The sequence below is a fragment of the Cuculus canorus genome, chromosome 2, assembly GCF_017976375.1.
Source record: "Cuculus canorus isolate bCucCan1 chromosome 2, bCucCan1.pri, whole genome shotgun sequence".
Classification (NCBI taxonomy): Eukaryota; Metazoa; Chordata; class Aves; order Cuculiformes; family Cuculidae; genus Cuculus; species Cuculus canorus.
Genome location: NC_071402.1, coordinates 45,822,235 through 45,847,838, shown reverse-complemented (window position 1 = coordinate 45,847,838; position 25,604 = coordinate 45,822,235). Strand labels below are relative to the sequence as shown.

Below are 25,604 nucleotides of genomic sequence, written 5' to 3'. Positions count from 1 at the left end.
GAAGAAAAAAGGAAAGTGAAGAGAGAAGATAAAGAAAAGAGAAAGAAATGGGGACAGAAAAAGAAATGAGAGCAAAGAAAGAATATAAAGGAGACAAGTCCACTATTGTTGAGAAATCTGTATCTGAATGCTGCTAGCAGCAAAGTTAAAATTTTTAACTGACTGGAAGAGGTTGTATGTGATATTGATATGTGATAACCAAGACCCAGGAGATTACTGTCCACTAAGTAAAACCTGTAAAATCTTTATATTAAAATAACTCGGCTTTGGTGGTTTCAGCATTGCTGTTCAATGAATAGATACATTCTTTCCAGGTAAAAAATTCCATAGAAATTGTGATAAGTATTAAGAACTTCCTTACTGATTGGGAAAATTTAGAACTTGGGTATGGCTAACAAACTCCATCAGGCCAGCATGTTGGCATGTGACAATTTTTAGGCATGGGGACTGTTAATAAAACAATCTAATTAGGATAACTCAAACTTAATAAAATTTTGGTAGCGAGAGGAAAGAAAGAAAAATAAATCACTTTTAAGTTCAGCACAGCGATTTGCTTTAATGATGTCCTTTCTACCAGGGAGAAGTATTATCTTGTAATCTCGTATTACAGTCTGGTAGCTCAACAATGAGTAACATATTGAAGGTTTAAAGATTTCTGTGGTAAAAAAAAAGCCATAGTTGTCATAAAACATAAACAATAGTTTTAAATGCTACAGTAGCTAGTGAACTTTGCTCAGCAATGCTTGGATTGTTTCTTTTAAATGGTTAAATATTGCCACAGTTTAATTCTTTTCTCTGAAATATGCTTACCTTTTAAACTTTATTTATAATCGCTCTTAAGACCGTGTTGTGTTTCGCTTTTTGTGTTTTCATTACTGGGGGAAGGTGGAAGGAGATGTCTGTATGTAAACACCCATTCTAATTGTCTAAGTTTAGTTGCAATTGGTTTTAATGCCAGCAACTGGAAAACTCTACTGTAATCACATCAAGAGAGCAGGGACGTGACATTAGGCTTTAGTGGAAAAATGTAAAGGGGTGGGGGTCCTCTTCAAGCTTGGTAATTCTACTTTCTCTCAGCAGGGTGGTACCTCCACCTCTCCCCTCCTCTACATCTTCTGGTGCCAGATGTAGCAAGCCAAAGGGTTACAGCTCAGGCCAGCCAGCTGCATCTGGCATGTAGGTTCAGGAGTGGCTGGAGGGAACATGTTGCATTACTGACAAAGGGTGAAATACAGGCCTTGCTCTGAGGAGTCTGAAATGGGAACCAGTTGTGTCAGTGTGAGGCCATCCTTCTCTAGTTACTGTAAACCAATATTGCAGCAGAAAGAATAATCCCACTCTCTCCAAGCTGCTTTTCCTGTTCTGGGCTGCCCACCTCCCTGGGTGCTGGCACAAGCATTCACATGGCTGTTTGGGGGAATAATCAAGATTTAGAGGAAAACCAAAAAGGCAAGGGGTGGGAGGAGCTTCAGGGGTAAGATAGTGTGGAGGCAGGAACATGTGGTTTGCCTTAAAGGGAAGTTAGGATGCTGGTTTGAGTGGCAGAGCTGTCTGGAAGTGACATCAGCCAGATATTAATCTTGGTGCAAAGTATGTTCATGAAAGCAGAAACTACTCTTGCATTCAGGTACACAGATGAGCTACAACTGGCATGACTGCAGGGTGGTGTTTGTCACTGACACAGCTGCAGTAACAAAAGCTCCTGCTGTGGATGATTGGAAAAATCTCCAGCCTTTGTTATCAATCAGGGGAGGAGTGTGGCTGGAAGCTGTGGTTGCACCAGGATTATGTTCCTGGTATACCATGATAAAGTAGGAGTCCTACACAGCCTTCTGAACTACACCAGACCCACAGTGATTTTCTGGAAACAGTTTGTTCTGCCTTATTTTCCCTTTTTCACTGTGGAACAAAGTTAATGAAGCCACTGTCAAATGCTGCATGGGCTTCCTCTGTGGGTGGTGCAGCAGCTCAGAAGTCTTGGTTTTTTGCACTACATTTTGTCACTGTTTCAGATCTCCAACAGAGGCAGCTAATCAGAGATCTAGCTGTTGCAGTTGTTTAAAAGCTGCTGCTTCGGGAAGCTTCAGAGAAAATCTGGGAGCTCCTGATTCTGGGAACTTTAGTGACTTTTTGCTACAGATCAGGACCATGCTATGAAGGCATTTGCTTCCGTCAGCTCTTACAGACAGTTTTTGTTTGATGCTTGCTGGTTGTGAGTTCTCTGTGCATTTTGTTTTCAGCTGACAATTAATTAAGCAGAGTCAAGCACCTGTTTGGTGAGTGCTTGAGGAGCAGCTGTATGACTGATGGACAACAGCGCAGCTCCCGGAGCACAGGAAACAGAGGGAACAAAGAGACCTAAGACCTAGCGGTTACCACAGCAGTTAAGTACAAGAGGGGCACAACTGGGTGCAGAAATTAGCGCAGGACAATGTTGGACTGCATAGGAATGTGCAGTGATGGTACTGATGTTCTGTAGGGCATGGTCACCACCAACTGGCACACCAAAGAGAACTGCAGGCCCTGGACTGTGTTTTCTCATCTAGGATTCTCACTAGGGATGGTTGTGGCCTCAGCCATGGGAATTATGCTCTGGTCAAGGTGCTTAGTTGCCAGGTGAAGGTGCTCTAGGAGGAAACGAGTAGACTGCAGCATGAGAGAAGAAAACAGGTCATGAACAGATCTTTGCAGAGGCAAAACCTCAAATTCTGCATTATGAAGTAGAGGCAGCCAGAGATTATATACAAATGAGCCATGGATAAAGACTCCTAAGATTGGAAAGTTGGAAAATTATGACTTCTGGAAATACAAGGAAGATTTTCTGCCTACAGAGAAGGATAAGCATAGTGCCCTGGAAGCAGAAGAGCAAGATTGTCAGAGGAGACATCAGAGGCGGCTGGGGCTCAACAAAATGTATACATGAAGAAGAAAAGGAGGGTGGCAGTTATTCGAGACCAGATCCTGACAGAGGGAGGCACCCATCTGCCAACCTGCTGTACTTGCTACAGGTGGGGATTTACTTGTTGCTGGATACTTGAATCACAGATGTTGCAGATGGACGTATGTGAGGCTTGCTTAGACTTCACCCCTTGGTGTCCATTCACCTGGCTACTGCGGTACTAGTGGGATGAGCTCAAGCATATAGAAACATGCTGCAGAGCTCTGGGTGCAAGGATGAAAGGCACAAATGCCCACATGGTATTCTCAATCCTGCCAGTGAGGTGGACATGCTCAGGTGGCTGAGAACATCACTCAAGTCTAAGAATACCTGCATGGCTAGCGTCACAAGCAGGGCCATGGGTTGTCTTTCAAGAATATAGACTGCTGAACAGGGACAGAATCCACAATATGCAGTGTGGAAAGGGCATGTTTGCTGACAATCTCAGTAACCTTGTTTGGAGGGCTTTGAAGTAGCTACTTCATATGAGGACTGCTGTAATTTGAAGTGAAGGCATGGGGAATACTGAGAAAGTGTCTGGGAAACAACATGATTGGAGAAACTTTGCACTTTCCTTGTGCAGGCAGTATGACTGGGTTGTCCATTTCAAGTGTCTGTACACAAATGCACAGAGCTTGGGAAATGAGGGCTGTGTTGGACTTGTTACATGTGAACAAGGAATAACTGGTTGAAGTTGTGAAGGTCGACGAACATTTTGGCCATGGTTGGTCATCAAACTATGGACAAAAGGGCCCAGGTAAGCTGTTTTATCTTCCTTAGTGAATGAGAAAGGCCTATGCCAATGTGCAGAAAGTTGAGCAAGTGTGGCAGAAAGCCTGTGTGAATGAGCATGGGCAAATCATGCCTGATGAGCCTCTTTGCCTTCTGTGATCAAATGACTGGTCCAGTTCATGAGAGGAGAGCAGTGGATATTGTATACATTGACTTTAGCAAGTCCTTTGGTATGATCTCCCATAGTATCTTCACAGTCAAATGGATGAGATAAATAGGAACTCAGTAAACGGACAACAAGGTGGCTGAAAATTTGCCTGGACTGCAGGGCGCAAAGTGTTTTGATCAAAGGTGCTAGCTCCAATTGGTGACTGGCCACTAAGTGGTGTCATTCAGGCATTGATACTGTGGTTGTTAGTGTTGAATGTTGCTATTAAACACCTGGACAATGGGAGTCCAGGGACACCAGGGACAATGAGAGTGCACATGCAGCAGTTTTGAGGATGATCCTCAAACGTAAGGAGTGGTTGGTACATTGAAAGACTGGGGCTGCTATTTATTCAGAGAGATCAGGTCAGCAGAGAATTACACTAACAGGAGCCTTGTGAAATTCAACACAGGTAAAAGCAAACTCCTTCACCTGGGACGTAGGAACCCATGCAGCGGTACAGGTTAGGAGCGAACTGGCTGGAAATCAGCGCTGCAGTAAAGGAACTAGGCCTGCTGATGGTTAACAAACCAGCGATTTGCCCTTGCAGCAAAGGCCAAGCCCATATTGGGCTGTGTTATGAGAAGTGTGGCTAGCAGGTGCAGTGAACTGATCCTTCCCTTCTGTTCAGCACTTGTGAGACTGTATCTGGAGTACCATGTCCAGTTTTGGCCCTCCTACAGGGAAGGGGGGGAAGGGGCAAAAGAGTACAGGAAAGAGATCGATATAGCAGAGTGAGTCCAGTGGAAGTTCACCAAGATGGGTGGAGCATGTCATGTATGAGGAAAGGGTGAGAGAGCAGGGCTTGTTCACACAGAAGAGAAGGCTTGGGGGATCCCATGGCAGTCTGCAGTTCATTAACGGGAGGGCGCAGAGAAAACAGAGCCAGGCTTTTCTTGGAGGTTGTACAGTGATGGCATGAGAAGCAAAGAATGAGAGGCATCGGAGATGAATCGGAACATAGAGAATTCTAATTTGATACTAAGAAAAATATTTTCCCAGTGAGAGCAGTTAATCACGGGAGGAGGTTGTCCAGAGTGAAGTCTCCATTCTTGGAGATTGCACAAAACTTGACTGGACAAGGCCCAGGTTCAAGTGACCCCGCTTTGAGCAGGAGGTTGGACTAGATGACCTCTGGAAGTTCCTTCCAGTTTAAACTAGACTGTGATTATATGAGTGTGCACACCTTGGTGGAGCTGAATGTTCTTAAAAATAACTGTAACTTTTTTTTGGGGGGGGGCATATTTTTTATTTTGTGTTTGACTAACCAGTTGTATCTCAAAAACACACTCAAGATATTCTTGAAGTACTACAGAGAAAGTTGTGGAGACTGGCCAGTTAAAAAGCCAAATTAAACAAGAGAACTTGGGATAATTTCACAGAGGTCCCTTGTGTAGGATCATTGAATTTTGGAGGCCAGAAGGCCTTCAGTCATTGCTGGCTATGTCTTATTCAGCATAGTCACTTTACTTTCCACCTTAATTTATTTTTGAAGAGTAAGCTTCAGTCAACTTGAAGCCAAGAATATATGGAAGGGTGAGGTGTTTTTTTTCATTTTATACATTGCACGTTTTGTGGCAATGTTTTTCTTGGGTTTAGTACATTTTTGATTGTTGCACAGTCATTACTTCATTTTTCTAAACATGTGTATTTAAAACCCACAAGGGCCTGTGAAATCTGATACTAAAATAAGACATCATGTATATCAAAACCATGGTTTCTATAAGAAAGCCATTTTTAACATCTACTTCAGAGTTCCTTTCATGTGGCAGAAATTCGGTTTTTTTTCCTTTCTTTATGATTTTGTCCTTCTTGATGATCATTGATATTAGAGCAGAAAATGAAAAATGTGCTACCGCTTTTTAATGACATCAGTTAAAACTATTAAAAGGAATTATTTTACTAAAAGAGAAAAGGGAAAAAAAAAACTTACGTTCTTCAGTAAGAAATAGCTGTCAGAGAGAACTGTGTTATTTGACCACTATAAGAATGTTACACAAAGAAATCAAAGTTTCTTTCAAATGATGTTGAATGAGGAGGGTGTTCACAGTCCAGAGGGCACCTTAGCTGTCCTGACCATCTCTGACGCAGGCTGATCTCTTGTTCTTTTGGGATCATTTTCGTTCTGAAACGTTTTTCTTTTAGGGTGATTTCAAAAGGTAAGCTCTTAATCTTTGCCTGTATCTTTTAAAAACACGTTCAAATGCCTCTTTTCTTTCTCTTATAATTGCTTTTTTTCATGTATTATTTGTACTGTATCTAACAAAATGGGAAGGATTCAAAGTATGGAGATGCATTTACTATATTTTCTTTCTTTGAGATTTTTCCTTACCAAAGAGGAAAACCTGAGGGTTTTCCAGGTGTTACAGAACACAGAAAAGAGTAAACATTCTCTATAAAACTTGTATTCTCATTTCCTTTCTGGTCAAGGAATGCTTGTTGCCATATGTGAATATCATTTAAGGACGTGCCGTGGTGTTTCAAGCATGCTTTTCAGAATAATAAAGATATTCGGGGAGAACTACTCAGAGGCATGGCTGACAAAGGGCAAGGGTAATCATTAAAGTAATGGGTAGGAATATTTGAATGTCAGGAAAGAATGTCTGTATCTTTTTGTCTGCAATGCATAAAGTGACATTGGCGTGATATGGTTTTTGTGCTTTCTATTTTTTCTTCTCAAATTTACCCTTATACTGCTAGCATCTTGTTTGCAAATACATTATAAACACAGGGTAAACTTGTATCTCCATAGGAAATTTTTCCTTCAAACCCAATTTTTTTGGAAGAAAAACTATTTTCAGGGGAAAACCCATAGCAATATCTGTAAAATTCTATTCAGGAACACTTAAAACTTTTCCACAGGTTTTGGAACTTTCGTATGTAAAGGCTTTCTTTTGAGACAAAATGGTTTAAAAAAAAGGGAAGAAAAAGCCTTACTGTCTTAAGGAGTGCTGAGATTTGTCATGAACTTTCATTTACAGGGCTTATAATTTTATTATTTTGGGCGAGTCATAATAAAGCTCTGGTTTCACCATGGATTAACTTTTTTTTTTCTTTCTGGAACATTACTGTGGCTATTACCACCAGATTTGACACCATCAGACATTTTTCCAGGTTGTCAGCACCAGGACATGTAATACGTTTTTCCTCTAGGTATCAAAAAGATTCATTATTCGTGTTGTAGGGTACCAGAATTCCTTATACCCTGGCCTCGGACCGCAGAGTGCTCTAAAGGTAAGGGTTGAAATGCTGAACTTCATTGAAATTTCTATCAAAGAAACACTGCACAGAGCAGAGGGCAGATCTGGTGCATTTTCAGTCTTTACCTTCGAGGGGGGAAAAAAGAAAGATCAGATAAACCACAGTGCTGCAATACAGCTACGAAGTTAAAAAAACCGAAGTCTATGCCATCATTTGCAAACATAAGCCAAACTCTTAGCTACTGAGAGAGAATGACAATAAAAATTTATGTTTGTTCATGAGAGCTTTGCTTTACCAAAAAAGCTAAGTATCATCTTAGATTGTGTGGTCAGTTGGATTGTGGCTGAATGCAACCAGTCTGGCAAACTCTTTAACAGAGAAACAAAACAACTTTTTCATACGAATGTCCCCTGTCTTTTTATCATTGCCCTCAGCTAGTGTTTTCATTCACTTGTCTGCCTTGTTTTTTACATGATGATGCATGGCTAGGGGTTTATTAGATTTATGCTTTATTGTATGTGCTAATATCACATAATCACTGCACACAATGGCTCTATGTAGATATACAAATTGCCCAGCTGGAGTTCGGTTCATGTAGAAGGATCCTAGAAGTGGAAGGAATAGGTCTTAAGGATAGTGGCATAATCTCCAGTATTTGTTTATTATGTATATCCTTTCACAGAGGACTTCAATAGTCTTAGTGTGTCTCTCTGCCACTCCTCCAAGGAGTGACAACATTGTTTAATGCCTCAGAGATAGTCTGAGAAGACATGAAGGACACCTTTTAGCCCTATAAAGCAACTTCAGTTCCAGCTCTGTCTCTGATTCAAGGTTTGGTGAATTCACCAGACTAAGTCCGTTTGTAAATGTGATTTCCTGGTAAGGAATGCAAAAAATGCTCTTTCATGATACCTTGTTTAAATTCGATCTCTATCCCTGTTGAATTTCTCTCCAGTACTGGTCCAGATTATTTCATATTTGAAGGACAATGAAAAGATTCAGTTTCTTGGTGACATATCAGGCAATTTAGTCAACTGTGATTCCAGCTGCTTGTAATTCCCTCACAAGCTATAAAAGGCAAGGTTCAAGTTTATCACTTTAGATCTAATTTGGGATTCACTGCTTTGTTTAACTTCAGTAACAGCTGATAGGTAAGTTCTGCTAGCTCGTGAGCCAGACGCAAGGCATTTGTGCCAGATATGTTATGTTTTAGAATGTCTGTACTGGTCCTTGATTTTTTCAATCATACTAATAATATTCTTGCCTCCATCTTCATCTGGATTAGAAACACAAGAAATCTGACAATGGAGTGTGAAGCCATGTCACTAGTATACATAATGGGTCTTTTTCCCTGCCATCTTTTGGGATTTTTTTTGCAGTCTGTGAGACCGGTCAAATCAGCTGTAATAGTCTGTCTTGTTGCCTAATATCTGATGGAAGTCAGGTGCCACTTGGGCAGCGTAAGTAGGACTGGAGATGTAAACATTTTCTTTAGGGTGCTGCACAAATGAGAACAAAAGTGTTGTTAATTTTATATGGATATGGATATATGGATACACATATATATGGATACAATCAATTACAAGTAAACTTAAAAAACGTATTTTTTTAAAGAAATTGCTTATAATCCTTTAAAATACATTTAAAGATCCAAGAACTAATATTAGGAATAAACCTGAAGTATAGTTTATTCAACTGTGTAAATAGTACTCTACACGTGTGCATTTCAGTTGCTATAAAACTGCAAATAACTGTTTAAGGCTTAAGATTTTATTATGACTATTTATTATTTAAGTGGTTAAGACTTCAGAACATAAATACTTTTGACAGTTGCACAAACTGTAGGTATTACGAGTGTTTTCTGTAGTTCTTGTTAGTAGTCCCTTTAAAATTAAGAGGCCAATTGGAAGTTCAAAAATTAAAATGCTTTTTTCTTGTTCCAATTTATGAATAAAAACTTTGTGTGAGAGGCTGAGATCTGCCCAATCTACAGTTTCACTAGTCTTTACATAAAAATAGTAGATGTTTTTAAAGCTACATAGTGCCCGCATACTAAATGTCAATGTTTTTATTTTTTAATAAGTTGTTGGATATATAATATTTTGAGAAGTTTCACTTTTTTTCCTTTATATCTAACACGTCTAATGTATTTTCATACAGCATTTAAAAGCCCATCTTTTAATCAAATTCCAGTTTCTTCAAAAACAAAGACTTAACACAAGTATGCTTGTAGTGATTTAGAAATAAGATATCATTACTATTTTAACATCAGAAAATGACTTAGATTAATTTTTCTAAGTTAAGTTATATAATTGCTGAATGCATTTATAGTCTCCCAGTTAGCAAATAGTAATAATACAATCTATTAATTTGTTGTTTGGGGTACTTTAATCATTTCGCGCAATGAACAAATTAACCTTGCCAAAAGGAAAATAAATGAAAAAAATTCAAAAGCGAGATTTCAATTGATTATTCAAATCAAGTTTTCCATCTGATAATTTAAATTAGTTTTATTTGGGATTGACCTGTTTAGTTCGTGATCATTCTGTCTATTGAAAGAAGGTTAACTCTGAATGAAATTTTGCCTGGAACACGTAGTCTGTATTTAACATTGAGTGAGAGTGTAGATACACTGCTTGCAGTCTTCCTGTGAGGGATCTACAAAATAACCAGGGAAGATAGTGGAGACTTCATACTTGTGAGATTTGATTTGTTTAGACTAACTTGAAGCTTTTCTTGCTGAAAAGTTTGTAGGTGACTGTCAGGAAATCTTGCACTTATCGGCATTGTTTTCAGCCATTTTCTCTGTGTGCTCTACTACCCTTTGTGCCAGGGGAGGGATCCTGTGCTTCTGCCATTTGAATACAGAAAAATGTCTGGAGCTTTTTTCAGTCTTCTGTTCAATGGACCTCCCCTGGTTCTTCCTCCTGAGCCCAGGCTGGAAGAATGCCTCAGCCCCAGCGCTAAGGGCTGCCAGGCCTCACTGTGGGGTGAGAGCAGCTCCAGAGCAAGTCAGCGGCTCTGTGCCTGTCTTGATTTATAGGATAGCTATCTTCTTGTCTTCACAGGAATGCTTAGGTTCGTGGTGGTATTGTGTGTCACCCACATGCTAGGTCACAACTATAATCTTGTAAAGGCAAGTTTGGACATTTTGCTGGCATGTGGAAGTAAGACCACGGGCACGTGGCTTCTTGAAGATCGTGGGAAAGCTGCTTTTTTAGCTTCACGCTGGGCATCTGCATGCATTGCTTTCTGAAACACTCGAGCAAGCCATGCACATCTAGACATCTAGTCAGTTTCCAGCATTTCTGGCTGCTGTAAGTGTTGGAAAAAGTATACTTGAGGTATATATGGTTAACCTCAGGCTCAAACAAAATTTAGATACAGTGCTGGACGTGTGCTCACGAGGTCATTCAATACAAACGGGACAGGTTGCAGTGTATGTACCAGCCAGGACCACTGTGTATTTGATCTTATGATGAAGGTCATTTTACAAACTTCCCTGCTCTGTAGAGGTATTGATTAAAACAACAACAGCCACATTCACACATTTAGGCTATCTGTGATCTTTCTTTATCTACCACCGGTGGCCTTGAAGAACATTTATCTCCATTTATTTCCAACAGCCTTTTTTTTTCCCTGAAAAATTACAATTACTCTTTTTATTCTTCTGTTCTCTGGACCACACAAATGTGTTTCCTACAGTCTTTGTTCGTAAGTTTTTTCTTTATCTGTTATCACTCTTGTTCTGCTTTAGACTTTTTGCCTCTATTTCTATTTAAATGCACCCAGAATTTGACAGGTATCCACTAGCACAGAAGTTAAGAGAATATTCACCTTATATGTCTCTTGGCTGGCAATATGGTTGACACACACGTTAGCTGGTGCTGTTACCTTCTGATCCATTTAACTGTGCTGGTGTCAGTCCCTTGGACTTGCCATGAAAATATGTATTTTCTGGATTTGATTTCACATTTCATTATATAGGACTTAACATATCTTCTGATTGAATGTCATGTTGCTGATTTTAAATGCTTTTTCCAGTTCATCAGAGTATTTCTGACTTAAAGTCCATTCTTCCACGGAGCTTGCAAACCTTCCTAAACTGATGTAAATTACATGCATCATAACTGTATTTTATTCTGCGTGATTTCGTATCAGGTCTAGAAATTTGTTGTGAAGTCTTTTGGTTTTACTCTGTTTCCAGCAGTGACTAAACATTGTGACTATGGATCTGTATAAAATGAGGAGGTGATTTAAAACAAATAAGTTTAAAACAATAAGATCACATATATGACAGATAAGTGCTCCACTTAAAGCACTTGTTTGATTTGAGAACATATTAGGAACCCTTGTAACATCTGTGAGGGGGCTACGATGTATGCAGAGGAGCTGTGGCTAAAATTCCACGTGCTACAGGACCTGTGGTGCCTTGTCTGCATAGTGTCAGGAAACTTGCACTGTCTGCTACGCTATATTGTCTGGACAGCTTGGCTTTAGTCAGGTTATATTCCCTATTTAAAACTTTTTTTTTGACAGGATCAACTTTTTTTTTTTTTTTTTTTTTTTTTTTTTTCCCCTTGGCAAGCAGTCTAGCAAAGACCATTAGAATTAAAAGTATAGCCATAGACGTTTTCTTTTTTTTCTGGTTTTTTTTTTTTTTTCTGACAAAACTGTGTGTTTGAGAAGGGTAAACCAGAAAAATAAGTAGTATTTTTACTTGTGTTTTTATAGATTTTACTAGAGTTTTGGGGTGGGTGGCAGGGGAGAAAGTAACTGAAATCTGTACTCCCCCTGCATGTTTGTGTGTAGAGCTTTGTGTTTAGAGACTGTGTAGTCCAACATTTTGATTTAGGCAACACGGGCTGCATGACCAGAAGAGGGAGCCCAGAATCACAGAATATGGGAGATTCTTTTGAGTGGGGGAATTGGGGTGAGAAGCTTGCTTTGATAACATACAGGAATTTTATGATTATGTTTAGAAGGATGCATTGATTACTACCGACTCATAGTAGCACAGGGAGGAGTATTTATGAAATGTTTTAATGTTTGATGTCTTTTAAATATTCAAAATGTATTAACAGCTTTTATATTGGAAGGCTAATCAGTAATTCTTTCTCTTTCCTATGTTGCTGGTTGTTGTGACTTCGTATCACCTTTATAGAAAGTAAGTAACTTCATTTTTTAAAAACATATGGGTCATGTATTGGTATATTGTTTGTATGTCTGTATATATGTGAATATATATAAAATAAACATACAAGCAGAAAACTATCAGTCTTAAAGACATACTGCTACAGAGGGTGACTCCCATGTATTAATGACTTCTAGAATAGCACAATGGTTTAAAACAATTTCACACAAAAGATAATAAATAGTATGGACACCGCCTCTGAAGGTTGTAAGTGGTAAATACATTCCTTGTATGTAGACTGTGGTAACAAAACTTACAGCATATTTGTTTAAAATGTGTTCTGGCTTTTAAAATTCACAGATATCAAGTTACAAAGTAGGATATTGTTGTATCCAATTTGATTTAATTGAATTGAAGTTGAATTGATTTGGTGTGTTTAAAGAACTTAGGTCAAACTGTGCCATTTTTGACATTCAAAGATACTCAGCCATATATTTGGCAGCCCTTGGGAGCTGTATTAATATATGTCAGCATTTCTGAGCAGAACTTATATGTCCTCAGGCTGCAGGAGAATTTAGAAAGCATGCGATAAATAGTATGGATAGTTCAGAAACTGCGCTGTGATTCAGACATCAGTCTGCATCATGGAATCTTTGATTGCTGGCTTTTCTAACTGCAGTCCCATGTGTTATGATAGCATGTATTGTAAGCTTTTCCTGCATCCCTTGTGGACAATGTTTGGGAATTTTAATACGGTGTTTTAAGGATGCCCTTGCTGAGAGGAGAATAGGCAAGTCATTGCTTAATATGGGTCAAAATAGCAGTCATAAAGGATACCATGGAATTTCAGTTTGAGCTGCTAGCTGAAAATAAATCCCACCCTACAGATTCCAGAGTATTATTTCATTTATAACTCAAGTTTTAAGTAGTAGGGATTTTTGTGCTCATTATAGATATACTCAATTCCAGTTTTCAAGAAGGGTGGATGTAGCTCTTTGGTTGCGTGCCAAATTATTTGGGAACTGCAGATATCTGTATGAAACAAGCATAACAGTAGTTAAAAGTACTCTTTGGCTCAGTAGCCGATAGGGATTTCTTTGTAAGTCAGAGAGTAGTTTCTATTGTCCACTTGCCAGTTGGCTAGACTTTGAAGATTAAGATATCTGCTGTGAGCACAGTAGTGGTCACGAGATATTGCCAAATCCTCTATTTTGGGTTCATTCATCTTGTATCTTTTTAATTGGTTAATGATGTCTAAAAATAAGTAGGGAGTCCAGAATATCTATATCAGAACAGAAGGATAGAAATCATGGATACGTGCCTGCACAGTTTTGTTTCTTCTTGATATATTGAGTTTGTCTTCCACTGCAGAGTCAGCAAGTTCTTTCTGTCTTGCAGAGAAAGTCTTAATCTGTGATAATGTTTCACTAAAAAGATCCAAGAATGAGAGTCCAAATTGCTTCACGTTATGTACGTTAACATATGGAAGAAATTATGTAACTAGAACTGCTCTATTAAATGCTTTGTGTCTTTGCTTGTCAAACATTAATACAATAAGGAAAATGTGTAAAGAGAAGTATCCTACTTATTCCCAAACTGTTTTAAGTAATCATTAAACTCAATGAAATCTCTGTGTTTTTTTTTGTGCTACTGCTAGCAGTATTGTTATATTTCTACCATATTTAGTTTTCTATTCTGTTATAGGCTTATATCAAAACCAGATGTGAAATTAGTTTTATTTGCTTGGGAAAAAAAGAAAAACTTGTCAGGATTTTCATTTTGTGTGATTATGTTTGGTATACTCATAAAAGATATGTGTTAAATATCTAATGTGTTTATCACCAAACAGCATTTTTACCTGTATTTTTTTATTTCAAATGTAGTAATGTGATGCATTAGGTGACCAATAGTAAATAAATTGTATTTGACAGGACTTCCTGTATTAAGGAAGCTTTATAGTTTAGTTTTTACTAGAAGAGCAATTACCACACTATCCATCTTGCCATTAAATTAATACATGTACAGTGTGGATTAATTTTGTTCTAAAAGGGACATGAAATCAGCAGAAAGCATCATGATAGATGACAATTTCAGTCCAGTTTTATTCATAAAAAAATGACCAGTCATGCAATTTTCAACAAAGATTGGCTGTTGTCTTATAATATTACATAATACAAGAACAGTAGTTTCTGATGGATATTTGAAACCCTGTTCCTGGTTTATAGTTGAGTGTATAATTATTCCCAAAATACTTAGCAACACACTTAATTTAATGCACAGGCATTGTTCCACTTAACCAAGTGGAATATATTTACGTGGCTAAAGATAAGCGTGCGTGCAGGCGAGGGACCCCAGGGAGGAAGCACAGTTTCAGATTCATTCCCTGAGTACACCATGTACATTAGTCAGTAAATGGGGACAAAGATGTGATAGTACATCTATAAATCTTGTACTTCAATTTTTAAATTAAAATGAAATAAAACAATATATGACTACCTTATTCCCTAACATTTCTTAGATCAACTTTTCAGAATAATCTAAGTTTAGCTGGGGTAGAAACATTTGCTTGCTTTTTCTGATGTAAACATGGTCTTATTACAAAGGCGTCTCTGTACAAGTGCTCTTTTAGTGCCCTCACCTGCATTCCACAGTGGTCTTACAATTACCACCTTGAGTAGGTAAATCTCTTAATCTCTAAAACAACTCTAATTAGAAAAGGTTCATAGAAGGTACAAATGTGCTTGTATTTATTTATAGTAATGCATGCTGACTACGTTAAGCCAGAAGAAGGCTTAACTATATATCACTTTTAATTTTAAATGTGTTTTTCCTGGGCTCTTTATTATTCTTTTGTTGCCTTTCATCCTATGGGATGCAGCTGCCCTTGAACTTGGTACTGTTTTGATCATTCATGTGCAGCAGCCACGTTGTCTGTAACATTTTAAAAATAAGGCTTCATGGTGTTACTTACGCAGTAATTTCACATAAATATTTGGACTTTGGTTCTCTTAGAATGTGGAACTGGTTGCTGTATGAAGAAAAGCATAATTATAATTCACAGACATTTTGCCTCGAGCCTAGGGGACAGATGCATATGATTAAGTTTGAAACTGGCCTGTTATTGTAATGTAGATGTTTTCAGGGCTGAGAGAATTAAAAAAAAAAAAAAAAGAAAAAGGCAAAAAAAAAAAACCCAGGCAAGCATGAATTTTTTAAAAAAATAGACCAAGGGAATAGTTTTACAAGAGGCACTCAATCTTGGACTGCACAATTTTATTTTTCAGTGGAACCTCTCCATTAGCTTGCCTGAATGCAATGCTTCATACTAACACTCGTGTAGGTGATGGAACATTCTTCAAAATCCCTGGGAAGTCTGGACTCTATGCTCTCAAAGTAAGTTTAAATTTTGTATATGGAAAGTACATAGCACTATTAATCCATTTTATGAATGTCTCAATAGATATAAAGGTAAACAGATTAGATTCTTTGGAGAGGAAATGACCTGATAGTCCTTCTAACTGCTTTCAGATGTCTTTTAAAAGGATTTATAATGAAAGTAAACATTGAATGTTTTATCCTAGAAAGCATATACATGTTCTTGAATTTGGCATATGGTATAAGAAACGCGTAGCTTAGCCAAAATGCTGCTTTTTCGGAGTTGTTCACAGACAGTCCTTTGTTTTATGAGCAGTGAGCTCAGGAGAATCAGTGACTTTCTCATTAAGTAACTGTATTAATGTTTGGTTTTTGACTAGTGCAAGATTATTTGCAAATCTAATATAAATCAGCTTTTAATTTACAGGTTGCATCGTTGCTTTTGAGAATTAATATAATTCTAAAGATATAATTTTGTCTTTGTGCTATTTCTATTCCTTTTCCCCTTTCTTTTTCTTTTTTGGTATGTATATGATGATTTATGTGGGTGGAAATATTTTCTTGCTGTACATGATCAAAGTTAGAGGGGCTTCACAATAGGAGTTGAGGAATGTAAGGCAGAGGTGAGAAACAAGAAAGTGAGATTATTTGTTTGGCAGTCTAAATGTAGTCAATTAAAATTTTGGGCTGGGGGGAAAGAATTTTTTGTAATTTATGACAGACTTATTTGGTATAAGGGTTTAAAAAGTATAAAACTATATAGATTTGCCTGATCCTGATAATTAAAAATTCTGTATCTGAGACTGAATTAGCAGTTTTCAGAAGCTCCATTTCCTAATTTACTAAAACAAATGCTGTTGTTTTTCTTTAAATCGGGAGATATTCTTGGCACAAATCCAGGTGTTCACAATCACTTCCATGCTTGTGAGCTCCAGGTTGCTTCAGCTATTTGAATTCAGGAAACAGGCAAAGGCAGAAAAGAAACATTAAAGGATTTGCGTTTTGCTGCAGCACTGTGGACATTCAACTGGAAAACTAGGATTTTCAACAGCCAAACAAATCTGTTTCTGTTAAAAAAAAGAAAGTGTAAGATCTTGCATTTTATTTGACTTTTAAAAAACAGTGTGTTATGACTTCACAAAATACCTTTTTTGGTTTAGCTGTGCAAGTTGTTTCAGGAAGGTCTGTTTTTATATCTTTCTCTGAAGTAACGCGAAAGCATATTTTATTTTATTCTGTTCTTTTTTGAAATGTAAGCATGAGAGTACACTGCAGGAATCTATTTTCAGAGATGCAGCGGGATCATGATTGATTTTTTTTCTTGTTAATTTTAGTTTTCTTTTTCTTTTTTAACTGTAGAAAGAAGAATCTACGTGCCCTACTGATGGAACATTGGATTTAGGATGTGAATCTGAGTTAGATGGCACTGAAATGGCTGAGACAAACAATAATAATGGAGAAGAAAATGGTGGTAGGTGTTTTAATTTCGATACTGGAGGGCATATTTGGGGAAAAGAAAAAGTATTGTTTACTTAAGATTTTAATGGTGGAATTTCTAAACAGTGTAAGTAATGTTTTGTACTCAGTGGAACTATTTTTGAGTGACTCCCTCTCTTTTTTTTTGGCCTTATAAAGAAATCAGGAACTCCAAGTGCCTTTATTTGACATATATTTGTAAAAGACTATTAGTGGACTCTTGGGTGTGTTTTGAGTAGGCAAATGTTTTGGCTTACACTTTTTTTATTTAGGCCCCACAGCTAAAGAGTAATTTGCCGTATTGGGCTTCAGACTTGAAGGTGTCAGATAGACATCTCACTGATTTCAGTGTGGGCATGTGGGATTGGTCTTTCAGTAGAGTTCTGGACACAGATAAAGGTTTGTATTTTTTTTTCGTTTCGAGCAGGGGTTATTCTGGGTGTCATGTTGATGAAAGACGTTGAAATTGCAAATCCTGTGTATTTTTTTTTCTCTGAAATAATGGCAAACTGGAAACGTGGCAAAAACTTGAAAATGGCAACCTTAGAAATAATGTTTCTTTTTGAGAGGGAATAATTGCTCATAAAGAAAACACAGTTCTTTAGTCACCTAAAATTACTTGCTAGCAATAGAAATGGGTATTCTTATTAAAACTGCATTCATGTAATGCTTATAAAGTTAATGCTTTATACAAATATCAAGCTTCCCAGGACCTCTGAAATAAAGATTTCCTGGATCAATTATTCTCTTCTGCTCCCCTCTCTCAACCTGTCCTACTACTAGACTGCCTTTTTGGCTCGCTTTGTATGTGGTGAGAGGGTGTCCTCTGTACGGCGAGGACATGAACAAGCTCAGCTCATGTTCTTGTTCTGCTACAGACTTCCTTTTTGATCTTGAGCAACTTCCTTAGCTTCCATGCTGCACCTGTACAGGACTGATACTGCTGTTTTGGTATTGCTTGCTAGCAGCGTTAAAAAAATCACAAAATGCACAGTAATAGGAGTAACAGAACTACCTAAGACAGGCTGTGGCGGATCTAATAGTGAAGTTTTGAAGCTCAGTTGAAAAACAAAAGTCAAGAATTATGAAATTACTCTGCTTCTTCATTTTCTTCCATTTATTATGTCTGTAGGTTAACAGATTCTGCATGTGCAGTGGTTTTATGCTTATGTACTGTATACTGCATGTATAAGTGAACATACATATTTGTAGTTCTTCAGTATTTCTGTCTGACTCTTGGACAATTCATTGATGTACAATGCTGTAGAATACAGCAGCGAAAAGCAGTAAAATACAATTACAGATAGGAAAGCAAATGTTGGTATTACTTGTTATAAACAAACAAAAATTATGGCAAAAACCTGGCCATTATTTAGAAGTGGTAGGATGTAAATGCCAGACATAGAAAAATGCTGGGTTTTGACTAGAAGGAGGCTGCACACTATTTTCACAGTTTCAAGTAATAAAAATAATTCTAGCACTTAAGGTGACATAGAAGAGCAGCTGCTAAAATTAGACATATTAAGTATTTGTGGTAGAGCAGTAAGTTACACCTATACTGTTTTTAAGGCTGAGAACTTTCTCTCCTATTTAATCTTTAACAAATCTTGGAAAACTGTGATATATTTAACTGTTTGAAAACAAGACATTTTAATGTTTTTGATGTCATACAGTGGATATATTTTAAAAAAGTAAATGGCATGGCAGTAGTGAATCTATATAGCATATGCAAAGGCTGATGCTGGATGTGCTCAATGAGGAATTGAAGACAGCTTACCTTGTGTCAGTCAAACGTGTTTGTTAATAGCTTTTCTTGAGACTGAAAGTTTTGTTGTTAAAGGTATCTGTTGATATATACATAGAATTCTGTAAATGGTTTTATTTGTCATGTAGAATGCTGGGCTTAAAAACTGTGCCTGAGAAATGCAGCCAGTTCTAAGTGGACTAAAAATTATAAATTATTAAATCTTCAAAGCCATGGGAATCACCATCGACAGTATGTATTTTTGCAGCTATCTTGAGGATGTGATTTGACCACTCTTCGCTCAATATCTTTGTTAATAATTTTTGAAAAGTATAAAATCTTTCTTGATAAAATTTATTGATAATAAATTATAATGTTAAGACCTCTCTTCATTACTTTGTGAATGATTACAGTTGAACTGTGTAAGTTCTTTTAGACTTTAAAGTCATGAAAATAGATTACATTTGCACAGTGGAAACATATTCAATAAATCAGTAAATCTGAAAAGCATTTAAGGATCACAATAGAAAATGAATTCAACATGAATGAGATGCTTTTGCTAATTAGTCCAATGCAGTACTTGGACTATAATTCTAGTACTACTGATTAAAGAATATAGGCACAGCGTTTCCTTTGGGTATAGCACTAGTTGAATGATTACTGCATTCATTATGGCTGTAAGAAAGAATTAAGAAAAATAGGAAAGAACTTAGAAGAGACAGATAAGAATTCCTGAGTGAACAAATGCCTCCTTTGCTCTGGGAAATTTAATGAGTACAGTCTAGTTAGTTTATCGAAGATGAGGTGGTGACTTCATCGGTTTGTAGATATTTGAGAAAAATGATTTCTATAGAAAACATTTGGTCTAGCAGACCAAACCTAACAAGGTGTCTATCAATTTAACTTCTCACAGTAAAGCTGTGATGCTTGTTTCTTTCTAGAAAAACATTTTGTGGCACAAAACTAACATTTGATTCAGTACACAAAATGCTTTATGAAATTCTCTGACTTGTGTTTTAGAAAAGGTCTCCTTTCAGCTTTAGCTTATGTAGTATATATATGAGATTGGACGTTGTTTTCATATTGTGTTCTTAATTGCCCAATTGATTGCACTTTTATTTGCTTCTTTCCAGTGTGATAGAATCCAGAAGTCCCAGTTCTGACAGAATGATCACAAGTTATTTAGCAAGAGTTTAAAAACTGCTACTTTAAAGTTAGCTGGAAGCAGAGAAAACCCTAAGCAACAGCCTCAGTCCGTTTGTGGGTTTTAGATGATAGTCTCCAGCTTTTGGAGTAAAAAGTACCAGCTGATACTCAGAAGAATCACATTATGTCCCAACAGGCACATTTTTCCTGGTACAAATGCAGGCTACTGAGCAAATTTATTAGCATAATGACATAAAAATCCTTCATAATTATAAACACATGACTTGGCGAAAGCTATTACTTCATATCATTATTGCAAAGCTGACAACTGGAATGGCCACACCTCAGGATTTTCAGGTGTTGTGAAGAAATCTTTATTCCCCCACTTTCTCCACAGGCATATGTCAAAGAAACTCTTTATGCTAGAGTTCATTTTAGAATCATAGAATAGTTTGGGTTGGAAGGGACCTTAAAGATGATCTAGTTCCAACCCCCCTGCCATGGGCAGGGACATCCCACTAGACCAGGCTGCCCAAGGGCCCATCCAGCCTGGCCTTGAACACCTCCAGGGATGGGGCAGCCACAACCTCCTTGGGCAACCTGTGCCAGTGTCTCACCACTCTCACGATGAAGAAATTCTTCCTAATGTCTAGTCTAAATCTGCCCCTGTCCAGTTTATACCCATCCCCCCTGGTCCTATCCCCACAAGCCTTTACGAATAGCTTTCCTGTAGGCCCCTTTCAGGTACTGGAAGGTTGCTATAGGATCTCCTCTGAGCCTTCTCTCCTCCAGACTGAACAGGCCCAAGTCTCAGCCTGTCCTTGTAGGGAAGGTGCTCCAGCCCTCCTCTGGACCCATTCCAACAGCTCCATATCCTTCTTGCTTTGAGGATTCCAGAACTCGACTCGATATTCCAGATGCAGTCTCACAAGAGAGGAATAAAGGGGCAGAATCACTTCCCTTGCCCTGCTGGCCACACTTCTTTTGATGCAGCCCAGCATACAGTTGGCCTTCTGGGCTGCAAGCGCACATTGCCAGCTCATGTCGAGCTTCTCATCAACCAGCACCCCCTAGTGCTTCCCTGCAGGGCTGCTCTCAATCACATCATCCCCCATCGTGTACTGAAAACAGGGATTGCCCCGACCTCGGTGCAGGGCCTTACACTTGGCCTTGTTGAACCTCATGACGTTCTCAGAGGCCCACTTCTCTAGTCTGTCCAGGTCCCTCTGGATGACATCCCATTCTTCTGGTGTGGCAACACTTACTATACTATGATACTATGGTTACTGTTGCCTGCGAAAATGATGACTATAACATCCTTTTGCCCGTCAATAGGGTATTCTGTTGTCAAAAGGCATTTGTCCCTAGGGTTTCTGAAGCTAGAGCTAATCCATCAGCCACGGAATGCAGTTGATTAAAAATTGTCGCAAGCCAGTGGAATGCACAATAATGTAACTGTGGAGGAGGTAGCAATTCCTACAATAGCATGACTTGCCTCTGCAGCCCCAACCCAAACACAGGTTCTGATGTTCTCAAATATGAGCAATATACATCTCCTGTTGAGACACTTTGGTTTTCAGCACTTAAACTGCAAGTTCTTCAACTGCGAACACAAAATGGCAGAATTCATTTCTTAGGCAGTTTTCTTAGAGACGGTAGATGAAATGATGGGTGACAGAGGATCACATTCATGCTGAATCCTGAGATTTTGTGTTTGTAATTACTGTGCTTTTAAATACCTTGTACTTATAGGACTGGGAAGCCACTAGGATAACTCCTGCAGTGAGGAGTGAATATTCACCATTGTTTGAAAAACTGAGTCTGCATTTAGATGCTCAGCTCCTTTCCATGAACAGAATTTCTGGCAATTCAGGGAAACCTGTTACCCTTAGCATCTTGTTTCTTGGGAATAATATTGAATGATTCTGCTGAGTATGTCCACCTCATGTAGCAAAATGTGGATGTGGCATAAGCTATTCTAAAAGCAGAAGGGCAGTAAGGGAGTAGCAGTTCAGATATACAGAGTTTCGGATGACACATCAGAAAGAGACAATTTTTCTTTTTTTTTTTTTTTTTTTTTGTTTTGGTGGGGTTTTTTTGTAGCTGTAAGTAGCTATAAAAAAAAAAATAATGTACCCTGGATCAAGTTTAACTTCTGTTTGTTGCATTGGCACTGGAGAGGAGTCATAAGAATGAAAGAAAATACTCTGGAGCTTAAGAGAGAGATCTTTCTCATCTGCTTTTTTTGCTGTACAGTAAAGTTAATGAGACCTGAGAAACCAGTGACTTAGTGATGACAGGCTGTATATTTTTAGTGGAAAATGTTGACTTCATTTGGAATAAGGATTCACAGTTTTCAAGGCTTTGTGAAATGTTTGGGCTGAAAAGCATGCTGAGATCGTAATGTGATTCGGTGCAAGCTACCAAGCTGATGTGGTATTTGATGTCTTTTTACAAAAAAGTACTATTCACTATTACTTATCATTTCACAGTGCTAGTATTGCTTTTCAAAAAGAATATTACAGTCACAGCAGTGCCCTTGATATATGCATCTGTTTTTGCTTGCATTGGCTTACTTGTGCAATTAACTTAACTCCCAATCTAGTTTTTCATTTTCAAGAGCTGATGGCAACAGTCGAGTTCTAAATTGTTCAGATTCTGCAAGTTGGGCTCTAGAGACCAGAGAATGATTGAGGTGAATTACTTGATACATCTGTGTTGGCAAAGTGCAACCATTTATGTCAATACAAGTATAGATCTGTGTCACCCAAAGAAAATATTAAATTTTACGGATATTTTAAAGGGATATTTTGTGTGTATGTTTTCCTAAAGGATTTCTTTGTGATGTCTTATATGTCCAGAGGGTGTGAATATATTTTATGCTTGAGATAGACTCTAGCGTTTAGCACATGGTAGCATTATTAATTTGTGTTTTGTAATGTGGCCATTAGTAAACAATTCTTCTCATCAACTATGGTTTCTGTAAAAAAGAAAGATGTGACCTGCTGTTGATTTTACTGGCCTGATTCTAAATCAATATAGTCTGCCTGAAATCAGAATTTATTGTGCCATTTATTCTGGGGAAATAAGCCCCTTGGAACACTGCAGGAATTTTTCTGTCCATCTAGTTATGTAGATCTGTTTATAATTATTCCTAATAACTTCCAGTGGCAATAAGGCAGAATAATTTTAGTTGTATTCCTATATAAATAGTTTCTTTGAAGAAACATGTCTTCTAATATGTTTTATGGAGGTATCGTGTTCCTTGGGTGGAGAAGGTAAAAGCTAATAAAAAATAGCCTATAAAACTTGAAATTAAAAGATATTGCTGATATTTAGAAATTATAACCATTCATAACAAGTACAAAAACTGGCCTTGGAAAAATGGGAGAGAGGAGGTTATTTTAAATGGAGGTGGTGGAAAACATTTTTAACATGCTCTTTTTTGCTAAATAATTCTAATTCTATCATTCACGTTAACACTCTCTGAACACTCACTAAGGAGGTCTTATCTTCAGAAACCCAGCTGCTCTTCCAGTTCATAACCTAACAGTTTATGGCTTAATAGTTGCATTTTGCTTTATTCCTTCACACAGTCCTGGCCCTTGAAGAAGCCGATTTAAAGAATGAAGCCTAATTATTCTCCACTAAATGGAAATACCTCCTGTTGGCTTAAAACTTGTCTTGTTCTCTTTTTCTACTGTAGCAGTAATGGTGAATCCTCTTTATTTGCTACCCAAATATTTTTCCTTCATCTGTTGTGTTCTATCAGGGTTCTTTCTTAATTCCCTGGCACCAAGTTTATTTTTAGCATTCTTTTCTGCTAAAGCTTTTCAAGTGAACACAGATCTGATAATAATTATGCATCTTCAGTCCTTATGGACAAAGTAGTTGCACCTTTCCAAAGTTGTATGTATGTAGAAAGACCACTGGCTTATCTTGAATTTGTTTTCTTTTACTGTGTTTTTTGGTTTCCATAGCAGAAATTCCTACTCTGTTTTTAAGGCAGTTTTTTTCCTCTAGATTCATCAATGCTCACTTCAAACACTTAGGTATATTTCTGTCATATTTTCTCCTTTTTCACTTCTGACTCATTCAGAGAAAAGCAGCTGGACTGTATCCATATCCAAATGAATAAACAAATACAGTTTTCTGTGGTCACAGGCATTGCAGTATAGTAAGATTTCGGCACAGATTGATTTAAATCAGTAAGTAGTTGAATATGTTTTAAAGAATCAATTTATTCATTGTCTCATATTTGTATTTAATTTCTTGCAGAAATGTCCTTTTATATTGTTTTGTAAACAATACCTTGATTACACTCTATATCAAGCCTTTATATCAATTTTAGTATTACTTTTTACTAATAAAGTGAATAGACTGTATAAGTTATTAAGCAATTACGTAAATTAACAATGTATTTAGATTTTTAATGTTTGTATCTTCTTTTGAAAAACAGTAATGACATTTCTTATTTACTAGATGGTTAGGTTTATAGCCATGATTTGTATCAAGCTGGTTTTAAATGTAGATTCAATTAAGACATGGAAAACAATATTTAAAATAGCTTCTTAGTGTTTTAAGCCACTAGATATACAAAGGGAAATATTTATAATGTGCAAAAGGTATATTAGAAAGGAAGTATCATTGTAGTTAATAGTTGAAGTTGACTTTCCCTAATCACCGTTTCATTTTAACATGTTTAAGCAGTGGATTTCAGCCTCGCATCCCTATTCCTTTAATCATAGATTACAGGAAAAAAATTGTCTTTCAAAACTCTGACAAAACTAGGTTTGGGTTGCACTAAACCAAACCAGCCTAGAGTGAGGTATTCCTTCTGTACCTGCAGAAGAGATTACAGTGATGGAAAGCTTTTTTATTTGTTTATTGTTTCAGTGGGTTTCAGTTCCATTAGAAACTAATGCTTTGCCCATTAGAAAAATCCCTGTTTCTTGGTCTAACTTTTTGTCAAAGCTTTAAAGAAACAGAAGAGAAGAAACAAATACGCTGATAATATTCTTGTGTAAAATTGAACTAATGATACAAATAAGTGGTATGGCCTCTAATCGACCCTGTCCCTATTTCAGAATATATTGTTAAAAAAATAGTGAATGAAAGCACAAAATTAATACAGAGCGATGTTTATTCTTTTTCCAGTGCTGTATCAGGACTTTGACATCAACAGTTGTGTTTAGCGTCATCAGTTGGTGTTGCTGTACATTTCCAGGGTGAACTTTATTACCAAAATAAATAAGGGAGACTCTTGGACAATTTTCAAGATCAGAGTATAAAAATCAGATTTTCCCATTTGAACAATAAGGTGATAGGAATTGCAGTCGTCCTGCAGGACAGGAATACTTTTTTGATGACAGGTCATGTTACGTACCCTTTTAGAAGGGACAGTTAAGTATTTCTTTAGGTACTCTTAAATTTGTTCAGCTCTCCTTAACTCTGGAGTTTGTGTGCTCACACAATTTCTGGTTTTTTCTTCAGTTCTTTGACTCTCAGACTTTGCCAGAAAACAGTAAAAAAATTCTCTTTGAAAGAAAAGACAAAAGCCGGGTAATTTGAAATGTCAGGGTTTTATTTTTGTGTAGGTGTTCTTTGTCTCAGGAGCTTAGTTGTTGCAGTGATTTAGATTATATAAACC

The 25,604-nt window shown here is 37.4% G+C and overlaps 1 protein-coding gene across 1 annotated transcript in view; it reads left to right on the top strand.

Annotated features, from left to right (window-relative positions):
• ASXL3 (ASXL transcriptional regulator 3) overlaps window positions 1-25,604 on the top strand; it is a 127,489-nt gene that overhangs the window by 40,300 nt on the left and 61,585 nt on the right. Inside the window, 2 exon segments of the mRNA XM_054058533.1 lie at window positions 15,498-15,606; window positions 16,948-17,059. Coding sequence (XP_053914508.1) covers window positions 15,498-15,606; window positions 16,948-17,059 — 221 coding nt within the window.